The sequence below is a fragment of the Festucalex cinctus genome, chromosome 9 (assembly GCF_051991245.1).
Source record: "Festucalex cinctus isolate MCC-2025b chromosome 9, RoL_Fcin_1.0, whole genome shotgun sequence".
NCBI lineage: Eukaryota > Metazoa > Chordata > Actinopteri > Syngnathiformes > Syngnathidae > Festucalex > Festucalex cinctus.
Genome location: NC_135419.1, coordinates 19336935 through 19352050, shown reverse-complemented (window position 1 = coordinate 19352050; position 15116 = coordinate 19336935). Strand labels below are relative to the sequence as shown.

General features: G+C 39.1%; 2 protein-coding genes across 6 annotated transcripts in view; one reads left to right on the top strand and one right to left on the bottom strand.

The window, feature by feature from the left end:
- The window catches only part of gdpd2 (glycerophosphodiester phosphodiesterase domain containing 2), a 24559-nt gene extending 14859 nt beyond the window's left edge, over window positions 1-9700 (bottom strand). For 2 of the 5 annotated variants that reach the window (XM_077531154.1, XM_077531158.1), the window contains exons 1-2: window positions 7692-7782; window positions 108-319 (exon numbers count right to left, since the gene is read on the bottom strand). In XM_077531154.1, coding sequence (XP_077387280.1) covers window positions 108-185 — 78 coding nt within the window. In that variant the 5' untranslated portion in view covers window positions 186-319; window positions 7692-7782. Of the gene's footprint in view, window positions 1-107; window positions 398-7691; window positions 7783-9382 lie in introns of those variants that run through there. The other 3 variants (XM_077531156.1, XM_077531159.1, XM_077531157.1) reach the window with 3 other exon arrangements.
- On the top strand, window positions 9596-15116 carry pdzd11 (PDZ domain containing 11). Its single transcript, XM_077531166.1, has 6 exons — window positions 9596-9758; window positions 10406-10503; window positions 11174-11314; window positions 12982-13080; window positions 14089-14149; window positions 14539-15116. The coding sequence occupies exons 2-6, from the start codon at window positions 10411-10413 to the stop codon at window positions 14571-14573; spliced, it is 429 nt and encodes a 142-aa protein (XP_077387292.1). The 5' UTR covers window positions 9596-9758; window positions 10406-10410; the 3' UTR covers window positions 14574-15116.

The following is a 15116-nucleotide window of genomic DNA, read 5'->3' as shown; positions in this document are numbered from 1 at the left end:
ATTACAAGCCAGTACGATGAACCCCAATATTCTGTGACAGGGATTCACTGTTCATAAACAAAGTTTTTGAGCTATCAAGACAAACGTAAGCCTAAAAGAGTCTTTACTTTACTTTCCCCGCCTTTCCTCAAGCGTTTCCAGTGGCAGCTGTACAAGCCTCGGCAGCAAGTGGTGAATGGCGACATCTCTTTGTGATCTTTTCCTCCTCCTCCTCCTCATTCGCAGCGTAACAAGTGCATGAAGAAGTTGGCGAGGGACCACGAAGCACGGTCACTGGCTACCCACAAGGAGAACTGAGCCCCCCGTTCACCGCATCCACCTATAGGGAGTCAGCATCAGGAGGGAGAAAAAAAGAGGGGGAGAGCCAATGAGGATTTGGGAGGTATTAGGGCAATCCGTGCTTAAAAAAAATGCTGTCAATAGAGCCGAGATCCATTGGCTGAACTGACAATAGAAACGCCACAGCAGATTTGAGAGTGCACAATGATGTCACAGCACAGGCCGAGGGCCAGCCAGGCCTTCTGTGCTATCACAAGCACTGACCTACATTCTGTCGCACTTGGGCTGAAACCCCGTTTTGCTCCAAAAGGCAGTCAAGTTTTCCAATTTTGATATGTTTGGACTGTCCCCAGTCGGGGACTCGAGCAGAACAGACTTTATTGACTTATATAGGATACAGTTCTCCCGTCATGGAGTGCCACAGGGATTAATATTGGGACTCCTTCATTTTTAATCAATGATCATATATTTTCACACGGCGTAGCTTTCATTTTGCAAGAAACCTCAAATAGGCTCTGAGGGGTGACCGTGTGTGTCAGCCGATTGAGAAACAAGATAAAAGGACACACTAACGATAGAACAGGACAGAGAGATGTCAAGCAGCAGGGGGAAGGACAATAGAACAATGGGCACAATAACAGCTGTATCAACATGACAGCAACAACATTACTAGGAGAAAGTAATTGCAATGTGATTGGGTGGTATTAATAATTGGATTACAGACTGTCACTGTGCTGAAGCAATCCAGGCTCAATAAGGCCATCAATAGTGGGCTTCCATCCACCCATTTTTAATTGAATTTTCAAGAAATGTGAAAATAAAACTGAATGGAAATGCTAGAAATTTGAAAAAGGGCCCAGAATTCGCAAAAAACATTTTTACAAAAAAGGAAAATGCAAATTTTGGCTATGAAAACAGGTTTTGCGAGTAAACGCTAACAAGACCGGATAGCCTGTTCAGGTAAGATATTTTAAAACATCTTTACCGGTTTCTCTCCTGTTTTGGCACAAAACTAATTTCCCCTCAGGTGTCTCTTTTTGTACTCAGCGCAGTTTTATTTATAGCAGTGGATATTTTGCCGGCAATTTCAGCTTATTCCGCCGTGAGCGTCTCTTGGTCAATTGGCTAAACGAGTCATGCGCCGGGCGTGGTTTCTGCCTCGCTTTACCTATTTTTCTTTTTCTTTTCACAAAGTTTTCACCACCAGGTTTTGCCACCGAAAATAGGCTGTTACCGGCGTACCTGCCTAACCATAACCGTCGGACCATGTGTACAATTTTTTTTTAAGGGATACTTGACTCATTTAGCCATTTTCATCAATGAAATTAATATTTTGTCTATAATTACTTTGATAATTTTTCATGTGCGTTTAATACTTCTAAAAACACATTTTGCCACTTGTCGACCGAAAATTACCTCACAGGCTCACGGTCCGATATTTATGTTTACGTACAGCACTTTGTATACAGCAATGCCTGTTCTTAAAGCGCTTTATAAATAAAGTTGAGTTGAGTTATTTATTTTTTTGTAATTAAATTGTTGTCTTCAGACTTTACCAAAATGTTGGGTATATTTAGCCTGATATTAAAATCACCAGCAAAGTAATGGAACACTGTACACATTCCTTTGTTTGTGGCTTTAATTTGGTACGAAACAAGAAAACGTTTAAACGTGTTAAAAAATATATACGGTATATTAAGACAAATTTATTTGAAACACTATAATTATGCAAGTTCCTTTTACCCAACAAGATTTTAGATGAGTCATTTTCAAATAAAAAAGGTGTAAATACATAAATTTAAACAACTCAAAATTATTATTAATAGTGTTTTGTTTACGGTTGTGCCTTTTTTTGTGTGTAATTGTGGAGTGCTGTGCAATAATTGTAATTCAATTTTGATTCATTGCACAGCCCTATATGCTCAAGTAACCAATCACGGCTTTTCTGGGTTTAGTCATGTGACATTCGCAAGCTGAGCCATGATTGGTCGTTACCTGAGCACACGCGATAACTTCTTACTGCAGCAGACTGTCATGACTCGAGTCATGCAGGAGTAATGTTTGGGTCTTTGTCTCATGTCTGGGGTCACGCCTGGGTTAAGTTTGAGTAGAGTTTATGACCAAGCGCCAGAGTTCACAACCCGTTACGTGTCTGTTTTGGGTATTGATGTAACTGCATCCAGTTTCAACTAGTTTAGGCTATATGATGTCTGGACTATGTGATGTCAGGAATCCTTTATGCTATATGATGTTTGTTGATGTCAGGAACTCTGTGTAATTACTGGGTTAACAGCCAATCAGAGAATTCCATGTCAGTACTGGTACTCACATGTCTAGCCGCAACCAATGAGATTGATTGACTGTCTATATAAGAGTCTGAAAATTGTGTGTATTTTGCCGGATTATTGTCCACCTGTTCCTATGTACAGCGTCTCTGAGTTTCGGTGCCTCTTGATGTGAATAAATAGATACAATTTTATTTGTGTCTGCGCCTTTGGGATCCAAACCTCACAGCACACAACACAGACTCGATTACTGTAATGGTCTTCTGACTGGACTCTCTCAAAAGAACATGAGACAATTACAGCTCATTCAGAACGCTGCAGCTCAAGTTCTGACCAAAACAAAGAGATCAAGAACCTATTACTCCAGTACTTAAGGATTTACACTGGCTCCCAGTCAGCTGTAGAATCGATTTTAAAGTTCTGCTACTCGTCGATAAATCACTAAATGGTTTGGGTCCTGCATATATCCAAGAAATGCTGATTGAGTACAAACCCAGCAGGGCTCTGAGATCAACAGACTTGGGCCAACTAGTGGAACCCAGAGTTCGAAGCAAACATGGTGAAGCTGCACTTAGCTATTATGCTGCACACAGATGGAATAGGCTGCCAACAGAAGTGAATTCAGCCCCGAGTGTAAGTGTTTTTAAATCCAGGTTAAAAACTTTGCTTAGTTTTTTCTTATACCTTTGATTAAATACTTTTAAACAGCTTTAATTATTTTTTTTAAATTAATTTTTTTTAATTTTTTTTATTATTTTAAACTTCCTTACGTTAAATGTTTTGAAGTTTGCTGAATAATGTCTTAATATTGTCATTGTATGTTCTTCCTCTGAATGTTAACTATTGTGTTTGCTGATGCGTATGTGTTGTCTTTCCTTTTGTAAAGCACATTGAGTTGTCTTGTGTATGAAATGTGTTATACAAATAAACTTGCCTTGCCTTGCCTAGGGACAATTCGGAGCACCCAATTAACCTGCCATGCATGTTTTTGGAATGTGGGAGGAGTTTTGTTTCTATTTTTTGTTACCAAGCTTGTTAATGTTGATGACTGTCACCAAGTTCTAATAAGCAATGCACTTTACACATGATCCTTTTAGATTGATATTTTGCTTACTTTTCACTGAACCCATATAATATCGTTCTTGTATCATTATCAATCTTACAGTTCAGGCAAGTGAAATGAAATAACACAAAATAAAATTAATATTAGTAGGTAGGTACAATAGGAAATAAAAGTGATAATAGATTAACTAGAAAATACCATTTCTGGGGAAATGACGTGTGAAGGCTGGAAAGCTGAATTGAAAAACTGTGGAATAATTTGGAATAGCTCATGGCATGAATTGATGGAATATATTGAAGTTGGAATGAAGTGAATCGGATGAATAAGGTGGAAGTAAATGGAAATTGTAGAATGCGGGAAAAATTGAGTACGAAATCGGGAATTGTGGGTAAGGTGTGAATTATGGAAATGAAAAGCTGGAAGAGCTCATGGTATGAATTTCTGGAATATATTGAAGTTGGAATGAAGTGAATGAGATGAAAAATGTGGAAGTAAATGTGAAATGTAGAATCTCCCATTAAGAAAACATGGGAAAAATCGGGTACGGAATCGGAAATTGTGAATTTTGGAACTGAAAAGCTGAAAGAACTTGTGGCGTGAATTGGTGGAATATATTGAAGTTGGAATGAAGTGAATTGGATGAAAAATGTGGAAGTAAATGTGAAATGTAGAATCGCCATTAAGAATACATGGGAAAAAAAATCTGGTACGAAATCGGAAATTGGGAATTTTGGAACTGAAAAGTTGGAATAGCTTGTGGTGTGAATTGGTGGAATATATTGAAGTTGGAATGAAGTGAATCGGATGAAAAATGTGGTAGTAAATGTGAAATTTAGAATCTCCCATTAAGAATACATGGGGAAAAATCGGGTACGAAATCGGGAATTGTGGGTAAGGTGTGAATCGTAGGAATAAGAAAAATGGAAGAACCCATGGTGCGAATATTTGGAATAGTTTGAAATTGGAACGGAGTGAATCGGATGAAAAATGTGGAAGTTGTAGCCGGACAAAAAAGTGCGAGGAATAAAATATAAGAATAAGAACAACAGGAATGGTGTAGAAAAACATATGTGTGAAGGCCTCCAGCCTTCACACAATAAGACAAAGGGAAGTGAATATTTGTAAGTAAATAAGTATCAATAAAATAGATTGCAGCATGCAAACGCCATAAAACACTGAAATGATGCAAAGTTTGCTGAGTCAAAGACCAAGAACAGAGATGTCTGACAAAAACCACGAGATATAAAATTTTGTCCATATCGTACAGCCTTAAATCCAACCATTGAAGGAAGGCAACTGCCCGCCACTCGGCGATAAAAGGGGCTGGGTCACAGAGTCATTCCTTTGGACGTAGTTGCCTACAGAAATGGTGTTCGGCCTTGTTGCTAATGAACTTTTGAGTTGAATAAATGCACACAGAACGACACCATTGATTTTCGTCTTTTAGATTTCATGATTAACTGCCGCTTTTACGTGACAAAAAAATATTTCTGAGCACTTTTGGCGTTGTCACACAATGCCACTGTTCAGCCCGAAGAACATTAGATTTCGGTTGAAGAAATGTGCCCCCCCCCAAAAAAAAAAATCGAATGCCCCGCCCCTGTACTTTCTTTCTGCAGCCGGGTCCTTACCTATTTTGAAATGGGAACGAAATAAGGTATAATCATACTTTTTTTTCTTCTAATGAGAGAATTGAATCATATCTTTCATATGGTATCCACCATGTTTATGTAGTCATAGCACACAACATTCTGTTTGCCTTGAAAGATGAGTGAAAATGCTCGAAATTGGCTTTCACTCTAGGGGTTGTCTTTTTGGACAACGTGTGGCAGCAGAAGAGCTAAAAAGCACTGCATCGGCTCCAAAAGGGGCCAGCCCACCGGGCTTCTGCCCTCTACGCCAGATGGCCAGTCCAGCCCTGGCTGTGCTGAACTTCCACGTGAGCTTTGAGAGTGCATGTTGACGTCATAGCATATAAACGCATGCGTGCGCACTCGCACACCACAGAGGACAGTGGGAGCTGGGCTGATCATTCCAAACAAGCCCAACGGGGGGTTTTTTGACCAGCGGGAAAACAACAAAAATGGCGTATTGGGTGTGCACATTTTCCGTGAGCGTCTGAGAAAAAAATAAATATCTAAGCTCACTTGTTTGGGGTCATTTCAGGTTTCCATTGTACAAAAGTTCAAACATTTTAGTGAAGACTCAGATCGCAGGAAGGGACATGATCTCTGTTCGGTTCTGTGATGTATTTTTTGAAGGTGGCCTTCATAAATCTGAAATCTAAATTGGATGAAGTAAGTTCTAGGAGAGCCAGGGAAGCCTTCATCAGATCACGAGCCAAATGGATTGAAGAAGGTGAACGTAACACGGCATACTTTTGTGGTCCAGAAAAGATGAGACAAGAAAGGAATCTTATCAATACTCTCGCGATCAACGATGTCGAATGCACGGACTCTAAAAGTATGTCTGATGAGGTCTACAGGTTTTATAAAGAGCTTTATACACCAACATCTGAAGACAGAAACTTGTCCCTTTTGAGCAGTATAAAGCACAATATTCCAACCATCAGCCCGGACATTAAGAACATTTGTCGGGCTCCGGGGGCCGGGCGGGGGTTTGAGGCCTGCCCCGCTCCGGTAGAACTCCTGGCGCCCCGGGCGGGCTCCGGTGGCCGGTGGGCTCTCCGGCAGCCCTGCTGCGCTGGCTGTCCGCCCATTGTGGTGCCGGGTGGATGAGGTGGGGGGCGGGTGGGGGGGTGGGGAGGTGCTGGGGGGCGGGCGTGCCACCTACACCCGCCGGGTTGGGTGAGGCCCCGCTGGTCGCTCCTCTTACTCACTTCACTAGCTTTGCACGACACTTTGTAAATATACACATAGGGCAAAAAAAAAGAAAAAAAAAAAAAAAAAAAAAGAACATTTGTGACTCTGACATTGAAATGTTTGAGCTGGATACAGCTGTTAAACTCCTCTCCTTAGGGAAATCTCCGGGACAGGATGGTCTATCGGCAGTTTTCTATAAACACTTTTGGGATGATATAAAAGACCTTTACTTTTTTTGCCATACAAGAGTGTATTAGGAACAAATCTTTGTTGACCACCATGAAACAAGGTCTTATTTCGTTGATTCCTAAAAGTGGCAAAGATAAAAAATTCTTAAACAACTTAAGGCCAATAACCTTACTCAATGTCGATTACAAATTGTTTGTTCATGTTATGGCCAACAGGCTGAAAAAGGGTCTCTCACAAATTATAAGTGAATCTCAATCTGGTTTTCTTAGAGTACGCTATATACACAACAACATCAGATTAGTTTTAGACATAATAGATTATCAAGAAAAAAATTGAAGATAATGGTTTCATTTTCTTCTTGGATTTTTGTAAGGCATTTAATCGGGTTGAGCATTCTTTGAGGCTGGACATGTTACATTATTTTGGTTTTGGGTCTCCCTTCTGTGATTTAATTCAATTGATGTATAGTGACATTAATAGTTCTGTCCTGCTTCCTTTTGGCACATGTAAACGTTTCAATGTACAAACAGGTATTCGTCAAGGGTGTCCGGTGTCACCCTTGCTGTTCATTATGGTTACCGAAATTCTCAGCATTATGATTAAAAATTGTGAAGACATTGAAAAATTAAATATGTTGGGCTACACACTAGCTATAAGTCAACTGGCAGATGATAGCACCCTGTTTCTTAAAAACGACACGCAAATTCTTATTGCTCTTTAGGTGATCAGACGCTTCTCAAATGCCTCCGGCCTTTACTTAAATATTGATAAGTGTGAATTAATGGCGATCATATCTAAACATCCAGTAACAACTCAAATTGTAAAATAACTCACACATGATGACATGATGACTGATGAAATAATTAATATTGAACAACGGATTAGTTTTCTCTGACAGTCAAGCATGTGAAATGATTAAAGGAGACATCACTGAGGTATTTGTTGCAACGATAATCCAAATGCAACAAATACCTGCAAAATGTAAACAGACTTTGAAATGTTCAGAAGTTATATTCAATGATTGATTTAGAGTTGAGAACAGGGTGTACTCACCATAAATGCCGACAGGCTTTGACACGGACATGCGAAAATTGTCTGTGTCAGTCTTGTGTTTTTCAGCACTGGCTCTGCATGCACCCGTGAACTGAATATAAAGTCCCAGATGAATAGGTGCAGTTTTGGGAGGGTGGAACGTAACCCAAGATGGGACAGAGAGGGAGGGAGGGAGGATCGCAAGTACAAGTTTATTGGGCGAGTAACTTTGATCGCACTTTTTGTAAAATTACATTACACCTCACATGTACTGAAACTGAATGAAAGGGTGGAAACATGACTTTAGTAAAAAAAAATAAAAAAAAATAAAAAACATCATTCCATATACAATACACATTTTGATAACTTGTCTCAATGGTAAAAACACATTGTGTTGATTTTAAGCCAAGCGTTAGCTAGGGTTGGGTTGGCACAGGCTATGCAGCAACTTGACATTCTTGATTTTTGCCACAGTAGCTTGGAATTTGATTCTAACTTGAAGGTTACAATACAGGCGGAAGTTGATGGAAGGGATGGCTGGATTGTACATTCTCTGTCATAAAATGAGGCTTTTGTGTTATTTACTGTTGAAAGTATCAATTTGATATTCATTATGGTTGTCAAATGATGGTGATTTTGCTATCCTGATAATTACCAGTTGTTTCATGTAGTGACAGTATTTACTTAATGAATTAAAAATAATGACCATCATTGTCATAAGTTGTCAGATTGTTTTCTGTATTTAGAAAACTTTTCAATGATAGCAATCTTTTAAAAATAGATTCAAGTTATGGGCGTTTGAAACTCAGATTCTATTAACTCATTCACTCCCAGCCATATTCACTGAAGCAACCACTTTCGCTCCCGGCTGTTTTACTGGATTTTGACTGATTTCGCAAGGCTCAAAGAATATTGTATAATATCGCTATTAAAAAACAAACAAACAAACAAAAAACAAAACATGGAACATACCAAAAGGAAAATTAGCATCTCTTCTTTCTGTTTCCGTTTTGCAGCAGTTAGCATCAGAATATAGCTAAGTCATCATTATTTACAAACCTGTTGAAAACACTGGCAAAAGGAGCTTGCTGCAACATGGCCCTGGCTGATCTCTTATACTCTGCCGCCACCTGCTGGACGTTTTTTTTTTTTTTTTGTAATAACTATCATTGCTTTAAGTGACCTCTTCAGGTCAGAAGCTGCATCAAAGCCTTCTGTATGCTTTAGCATAAAAAAACATTAAAAAATAAAATAAAAAATAAAAAAATCCTTTTAGGGAGTGCAAGACAAAGAATTAAAAAAATTACCGGTATTTATACGCTTTTGGGATTAAATGAGTTGAAAAAAATTGGCACATTTAAAATATCAAGAACCAGTGAATGCATTAAGACTTTGACCAGAAATTGATGCATTTTCACTGCTTGTAATATTTGTCACAGACAAATGATCCTTGTCTGTGTTTAAAAGATCTGTCTGGTATAGCCTAATGCTAGTTTAATTTAAATCAATTAAACTTTGAAATTTTACACACGCACACACAATACTCGCAACAATTATAATTTGGTGTTTGTCAAGCTGCTAGCTTGTGTAAGTGTTTTTCTATTAGCAGCCGAGTTTTCCCTGGTTCGAATCTCTCATAGAATGGAAGCGCTCAACAGTACATACAACAGGAATTAATAACTGATAATAAACATTTTAAAAAATATTCTTACCTATGAAATGTTATTTCCGGTTTGGTTGTTGTGATTGCAACTTGCAAGCGTATGCAGCAAAATGTGTACAAGTATTTATGTTTCAAGTGGAACAGAGGTTAACTATTTCCCCATTCCATGATGTGGTCTGCACTGTCTTGGCATCTCCATAGTCACGCAGCTCGATGGCGTGTCGTCGTGTTTACTGTTTACAGTATCATACCATCCTGCGCATTGTTTTCATCCGATGACTCGAGGCGATAGTTAGGTCACAAACAGGTGAAGCTTTTGCAACGCTCCATCCATTCCACGGGGGGGCGATATGCGCGCGATGTGTATTGTAACGAAAAAGAAGAAGAAGTAGTGTTGGTCGCTCGCTCAGAGGCAGAGCGATTGGGTGAGACAAAATTTTATGCCTTTTATTCGTCCGAAACTATTAAGATGTTTTCGCTGTCGCCATTTTTTGTTGACGTGGATTATACGAGTGAATTGACGTGTGCTGAGCGAGACAAAGTTATGTACGTTTTTCGCTTGCCTTGCAGTTGCGGCTAGCCGCTAAGCTAACTTTAGCGTTAACCTGTCGTCTTGTTTACAAATGTAATGACAAGGCGCAGGGGTTCGCCTTGTTTCGTTTGTGTTTCACCAAAACTTCAAATGTGCTCGTTTTGAGTCCTTGCACCTTTTTTTTTTTTTTTTCCATACATGTATCAACGCTAGGTGGCGAGTTGCCTGTCACGGCAAAATAACTACTACCGAGAATGGCAAAATGTAGGACAAGGCGAAGGAATTTGGAAAAGATGAAGCATGTAAGGAAAATAGGCATGTTGTATTGTAATTAAAAAGTAATCAGGAAAACAAAAATTTATAAATTCAAAAGGAAAGATAGATGGAGGAAGCAAGGAGGGAATCTAAACTCGCTTGAAAACCGATCACATTCCTGGAGTAAACCCCAGTTTGAAACCTGAAGTAACTCATTGTATATTTACAACTGTGATCAAGAAAGAAGATTTGTGCATGTATGTTAATATGTTTATGTGCATGCAGCGACAATGGATCAGAAGATTCCATATGATGACTATCAGCTCCCGGTGGTCTTCCTGCCCTCTTATGAGAACCCACCAGCATGGATTCCTCCTCAAGAGGCAAGTAACTGTGTTTGTGTTTTCAGCACGACCAATTTCAATCAAGACTGTAAAAAAAAAATCAATATAGAATGCAGGTATTTTTTTTCCTGACTCAAATTGTTTTTGCTCATTGGCACATGTGCAAATGCTGTGGCTCCCAATTGGCTCAAATTTTTACAAGCTTTTACATGCATGTTATTGCTTTTTATCTGTTCATTTTAAATTTGGCGGAAGAAGTATTGGCCACTGTGTCTCTCCTTTCCCACGTGAGGACAATGGACATTACATTAAGCATGCTGTAAAAATACTTAAAAACAAACACGATATACAGTGGAGTGCAAAATTTTGGGAACCTCTGGTCAAAATTTCTGTTCTTGTAGATATTTAAGCTCATTTGCTAGTTAAGCCTTTTATCGGGAACAATGGGGGAATTGAAAGACTCTTGGCTGTCTACAAAAGTGTTTACATTCTGTGATACTTGCCAAAGGGAGTAGCACTTTGAAAATAACTTAATATCTTAAATAATAAGGTTTCTGAAAATAACTTAATATCTTAAATAATAAGGTTTCCAAACTTTTGATGTGGCCCCTTTTGCCTTATCGGTTATTTGGAAAATCTAAACAATGACAATTGTAATATTTTGTTTTGGTGTTTTGCATCATATTTACCGGTTTTGAATGTGTTATAGCGGGTCCGCCACCCCGACTACAACAATGAGCTGACCCAGTTCCTCCCTCGCACCGTGGTTTTGAATAAACCTCCGGGAGCGCAGCTGGGCTTCAACATCCGCGGCGGCAAGGCCTCGCAGCTGGGAATCTTCATATCCAAGGTGGATGTCTCCTCAATGTATGTGTGCATGTGTGTTTCACTGTTGTGTAAGAGAGCTTTTAACTCTTTGGTCACATATGACATATATCGATACGTAATAAGCGTCGTGGTCACCACGTATACATGATTTTTTTCACGCAAGAGTGTACAGGATGGTCTGGCACAGCTTCTGACTTTTTACAAAAAGCTGTATTTTTATAGGTGGGGGGGGGGGGGGGGGGTTGTCAAGAATTGGATCCATCCATCCATTTTCTTAACGCTTGCTTCTCACAAAGGTCGCAGGGGTGCTGGAGAACTATCCCAGCTGGCTTCGGGCAGTAGGCCGGGTACACCCTGAACTGGTTGCCAGCCAATCGCAGGGCACGCAAGAATTGGAATTTTGACAAAACTGTGCTATATTCTCTAACGCTAATAACTAAATGGAAAAAGATAGAAATACTCTTATTTTTCTGATGAAAGAAGAGTCTAGGGGCGGCACGGTAGTCGAGTGGTTAGCACGTCCCCTTCCCAGTTCTGAGGTCTCCGGTTCGAGTCCAGGCTCGGACCTTCCTGGGTGGAGTTTGCATGTTCTCCCCGTGCCCGCGTGGGTCTTCTCCGGGTACTCCGGTCTCCTCCCACATTCCAAAGACATGCATGGCAGGTTAATTGGGCGCTCCGAATTGTCCCTAGGTGTGCGTGTGAGTGTGGATGGTTGTTCGTCTCTGTGTGCCCTGCGATTGGCTGGCAACCAGTCCAGGGTGTCCCCCGTCTACTGCCCGAACCCAGCTGGGATAGGCGCCAGCAGCCCCCGCGACCCTTGTGAGGAATAAGCGGTCAAGAAAATGGATGGATGGAAGAAGAGTCTAATCTTTCTTTTGCTATGTTTATATAGCAATCGAACACAATAGATCAGCCAAAATCCAGTAAAACGGCTGGTGTTGAAGGGTTCGCTGCAATTCAACGAGTTAATGGAGCTTTAATCTAGAAACTGAACATTTTCACAAAATCTACTTTCCAATTTTAACCATTAAAATAAATGACAATGTAATAAGTCAAAACAAGTCTTATTTTTTGCTTGATTTTTTTTAAAAGTTATTTCAAAACCATTTTTAAAACATCACAATGGATAAAGATAATTTGATTAGGAAAAATTCTTGCAACGTGCACCTGTACAGAACGAAGTCAATGAAACTGCTTTCTATTCGGCATGGTTTTGCCACCATCTTGTGGGCATTTCTGAAAGAGCACACAAGTTTTTCAGCAAATAATGTAGGATTAGTTCTCAACAAAATGTGCAAGTCGGTGAATGAATTTGCACACAGCAAAGGTATAAGAAAATGTCTTTTTAAGCGCAATCCTTGAGAATAAGCGGTTTGGAGAATTAATGAATGTTCAACCATCATTAAATTAATTCAAAAATTCACCTTTGGGATTAATATGTAACTACAAAACCGTCACTGAAAGTGACATTTTACACAAATGTATCTTTTGTCCCTCAAAATGTGAAAATCTTTGCTCCTTTATTACACTATTGAGTACCGATACTTTTAGGTTGATGTATTGAGTCAAGCTTTGACTTATGGAAGCTGCAAAGAAAAAAAACAAAAAAATCCCGATCCAGAAACTCAATTTAAGCAATCAACTGTATTTATTGACAGTTGTAATTCTCCACGTGTGTTGTGTTGTCAGGTGGTTCCGGACTCTGACGCCCACCGAGCAGGACTACAGGAAGGAGACCAAGTTCTTTCCGTCAACGAGGTGGACTTCCAAGACATAGAACATTCCAGAGTAAGTGAAAAAAAATTAAATAAAAAAACAAGAACAACAAATAAGTGAAGCTGCTGTTTTGGTTAGCAGGTGGAGAGGATCTGTTTAAAAAAAATATATATATTTTTAGTCACTTTTTGCAGACGATGAAACATTTTCCCCACCCTTGTCTTAAAATTGTATAATCCTGGCTGTTTTTTTAAATCTTACATCATCCTAACCCTAGTAGCCTCTGGAAAATTGTATTCTCAATGATTTGCAAGCTATTCTGACATATATTCATATCATTGAACAAAAATGTAAAAGATTGTTTGATTAATTTCATGACCACGCTTGCATCTCAAAACGCTCATCACAAAATCAAATCATTTTTCGCCATTGAAATGAATGGAAGTGCCATGAATCCTTTTCAACCTCCCCAAAACACAACAAAAATATTGGAATGAGATTCCTTACCAGACAAATACACCATTCACTTCATTAAAACATAGTAATAACATAATGAGGTCAAATTTAAATTAATTTGATGCAGGCTGTGCTGCTCATTCTGGTGTGCTTGCATTTGCCACCGGGGGGCAGTAAAGGACAGACATATAGCTATACAGTATTGTACATGGACACAGAGGAGACATCACTCCAAAGCAGTATGAGCAGTTCTTTACTGAGGATACATAATATATGACTGAGTACTGTTAAATTGTTTTCTACATATTTTGCGGCTCGTTTTTGTTCATGTGTATGTTGCTCAAAATGGAGTAAAGATCCTCATAGATGCTAATCGTTTCCCCCCATTCTGTGTTCTCCAAGAATACCCTCATTTGGTTTTTATTTTCACTTTCCTGCACTCCAAAAGTGAAAATTGTAGTTCAAGTGTATGAAAATAAGTGAAGTCCATTTTTGAGGGTCTATGTATAACATTTTAAGCGGAATTTTACAGCGTCACTTGATTGAACTCATCACTGACCATTTTCAGATAGCCTTAACTTAGCTAAACTCGTGTGTGCGTGCGTGCGTGTGTGGCATCTCCAGGCTGTGGATATTCTAAAGACTGCACGAGAAATCCTGATGAGGGTGCGCTTCTTCCCTTACAGTAAGTTTGTCTTGACATGCCTCACGCAAGGTAAATTACAAAATCTGCAATTTTAAAATTTCAGGTTTTTTTTTTGTGTTAAGACACTAACTTAGTCATCCCAAATACTACTGATGTTAAGAAATATTTCACTTAATAAAACTGCATGAGTGAATTGTTAAATTAAGCTTGTAGTTATGTATTTAAATTTTTGCTGTTTTTGCTACAATAGTAGTTGAGCATGCTTTTCAGTATTTAAATTAAGCAGAGGTTATTTATTTGTCATATAATAGTGTACATTATAATGACTCTGAGTCTTGTTTTTTTGTTTTGTTTTGTTTTTGGTCACGCCTAGACACAATCTACTTCATTGTCAGTGTAATGACAAAGTGCTGTTGTAATTCATTCAGACTACCAGAGGCAGAAGGAGAGGACCGTCCACTAGGTGGCCTCAGAAAGACAAGAAGGAACCACAGTGTCGGTGACGTCACCCCCCAACACACGACCAGTTTTTGTGATTCACAGCCTTTTGCTCAGTCATTTTAACACTGACTCAGTTTCACTGGAGCAGTTCATGTAGCTCATTTGCATATCTGCGCTCACGCAAATCTAACGAGGCTTTTAAGTTGCAGACTAGCTTATATGTGCAGAAATACGATCATCTAATGTAGAAATGTGTGTGTGAAATGTAAATATCAAGATGATAACACACAAAATATATATAAAAAAGGCAATCGGAGCTTTCTGTGAAAGTCAACTAAATCAAGCACGTTGCTCTTCTACATGCAGTTTTTACGTATTGTAAATAGATGACAGCCTTACATAACTATTTATGAATTGTCATGATGGATATGAATGAAATGCTACTGGATATTTTTGACAGATGTGTTCTTGTTGCCACCATTTCTTTCCGGCCACATTTTTTTGTCTCGTCATGATTTCACTTGCAGTTGTCTTAAATAAACATAAAGTAATTTTTCAAAAGTCA

Excerpts from the sequence above, each read along its gene's own strand:
- pdzd11 (XM_077531166.1), top strand. The coding sequence starts at position 10,411 with ATGGATCAGAAGATTCCATATGATGACTATCAGCTCCCGGTGGTCTTC. Across the intron at positions 11,315-12,981 it reads TGGGAATCTTCATATCCAAG|GTGGTTCCGGACTCTGACGC; the intron begins GTGGATGTCTCC and ends TTGTGTTGTCAG. Across the intron at positions 13,081-14,088 it reads AAGACATAGAACATTCCAGA|GCTGTGGATATTCTAAAGAC; the intron begins GTAAGTGAAAAA and ends TGGCATCTCCAG.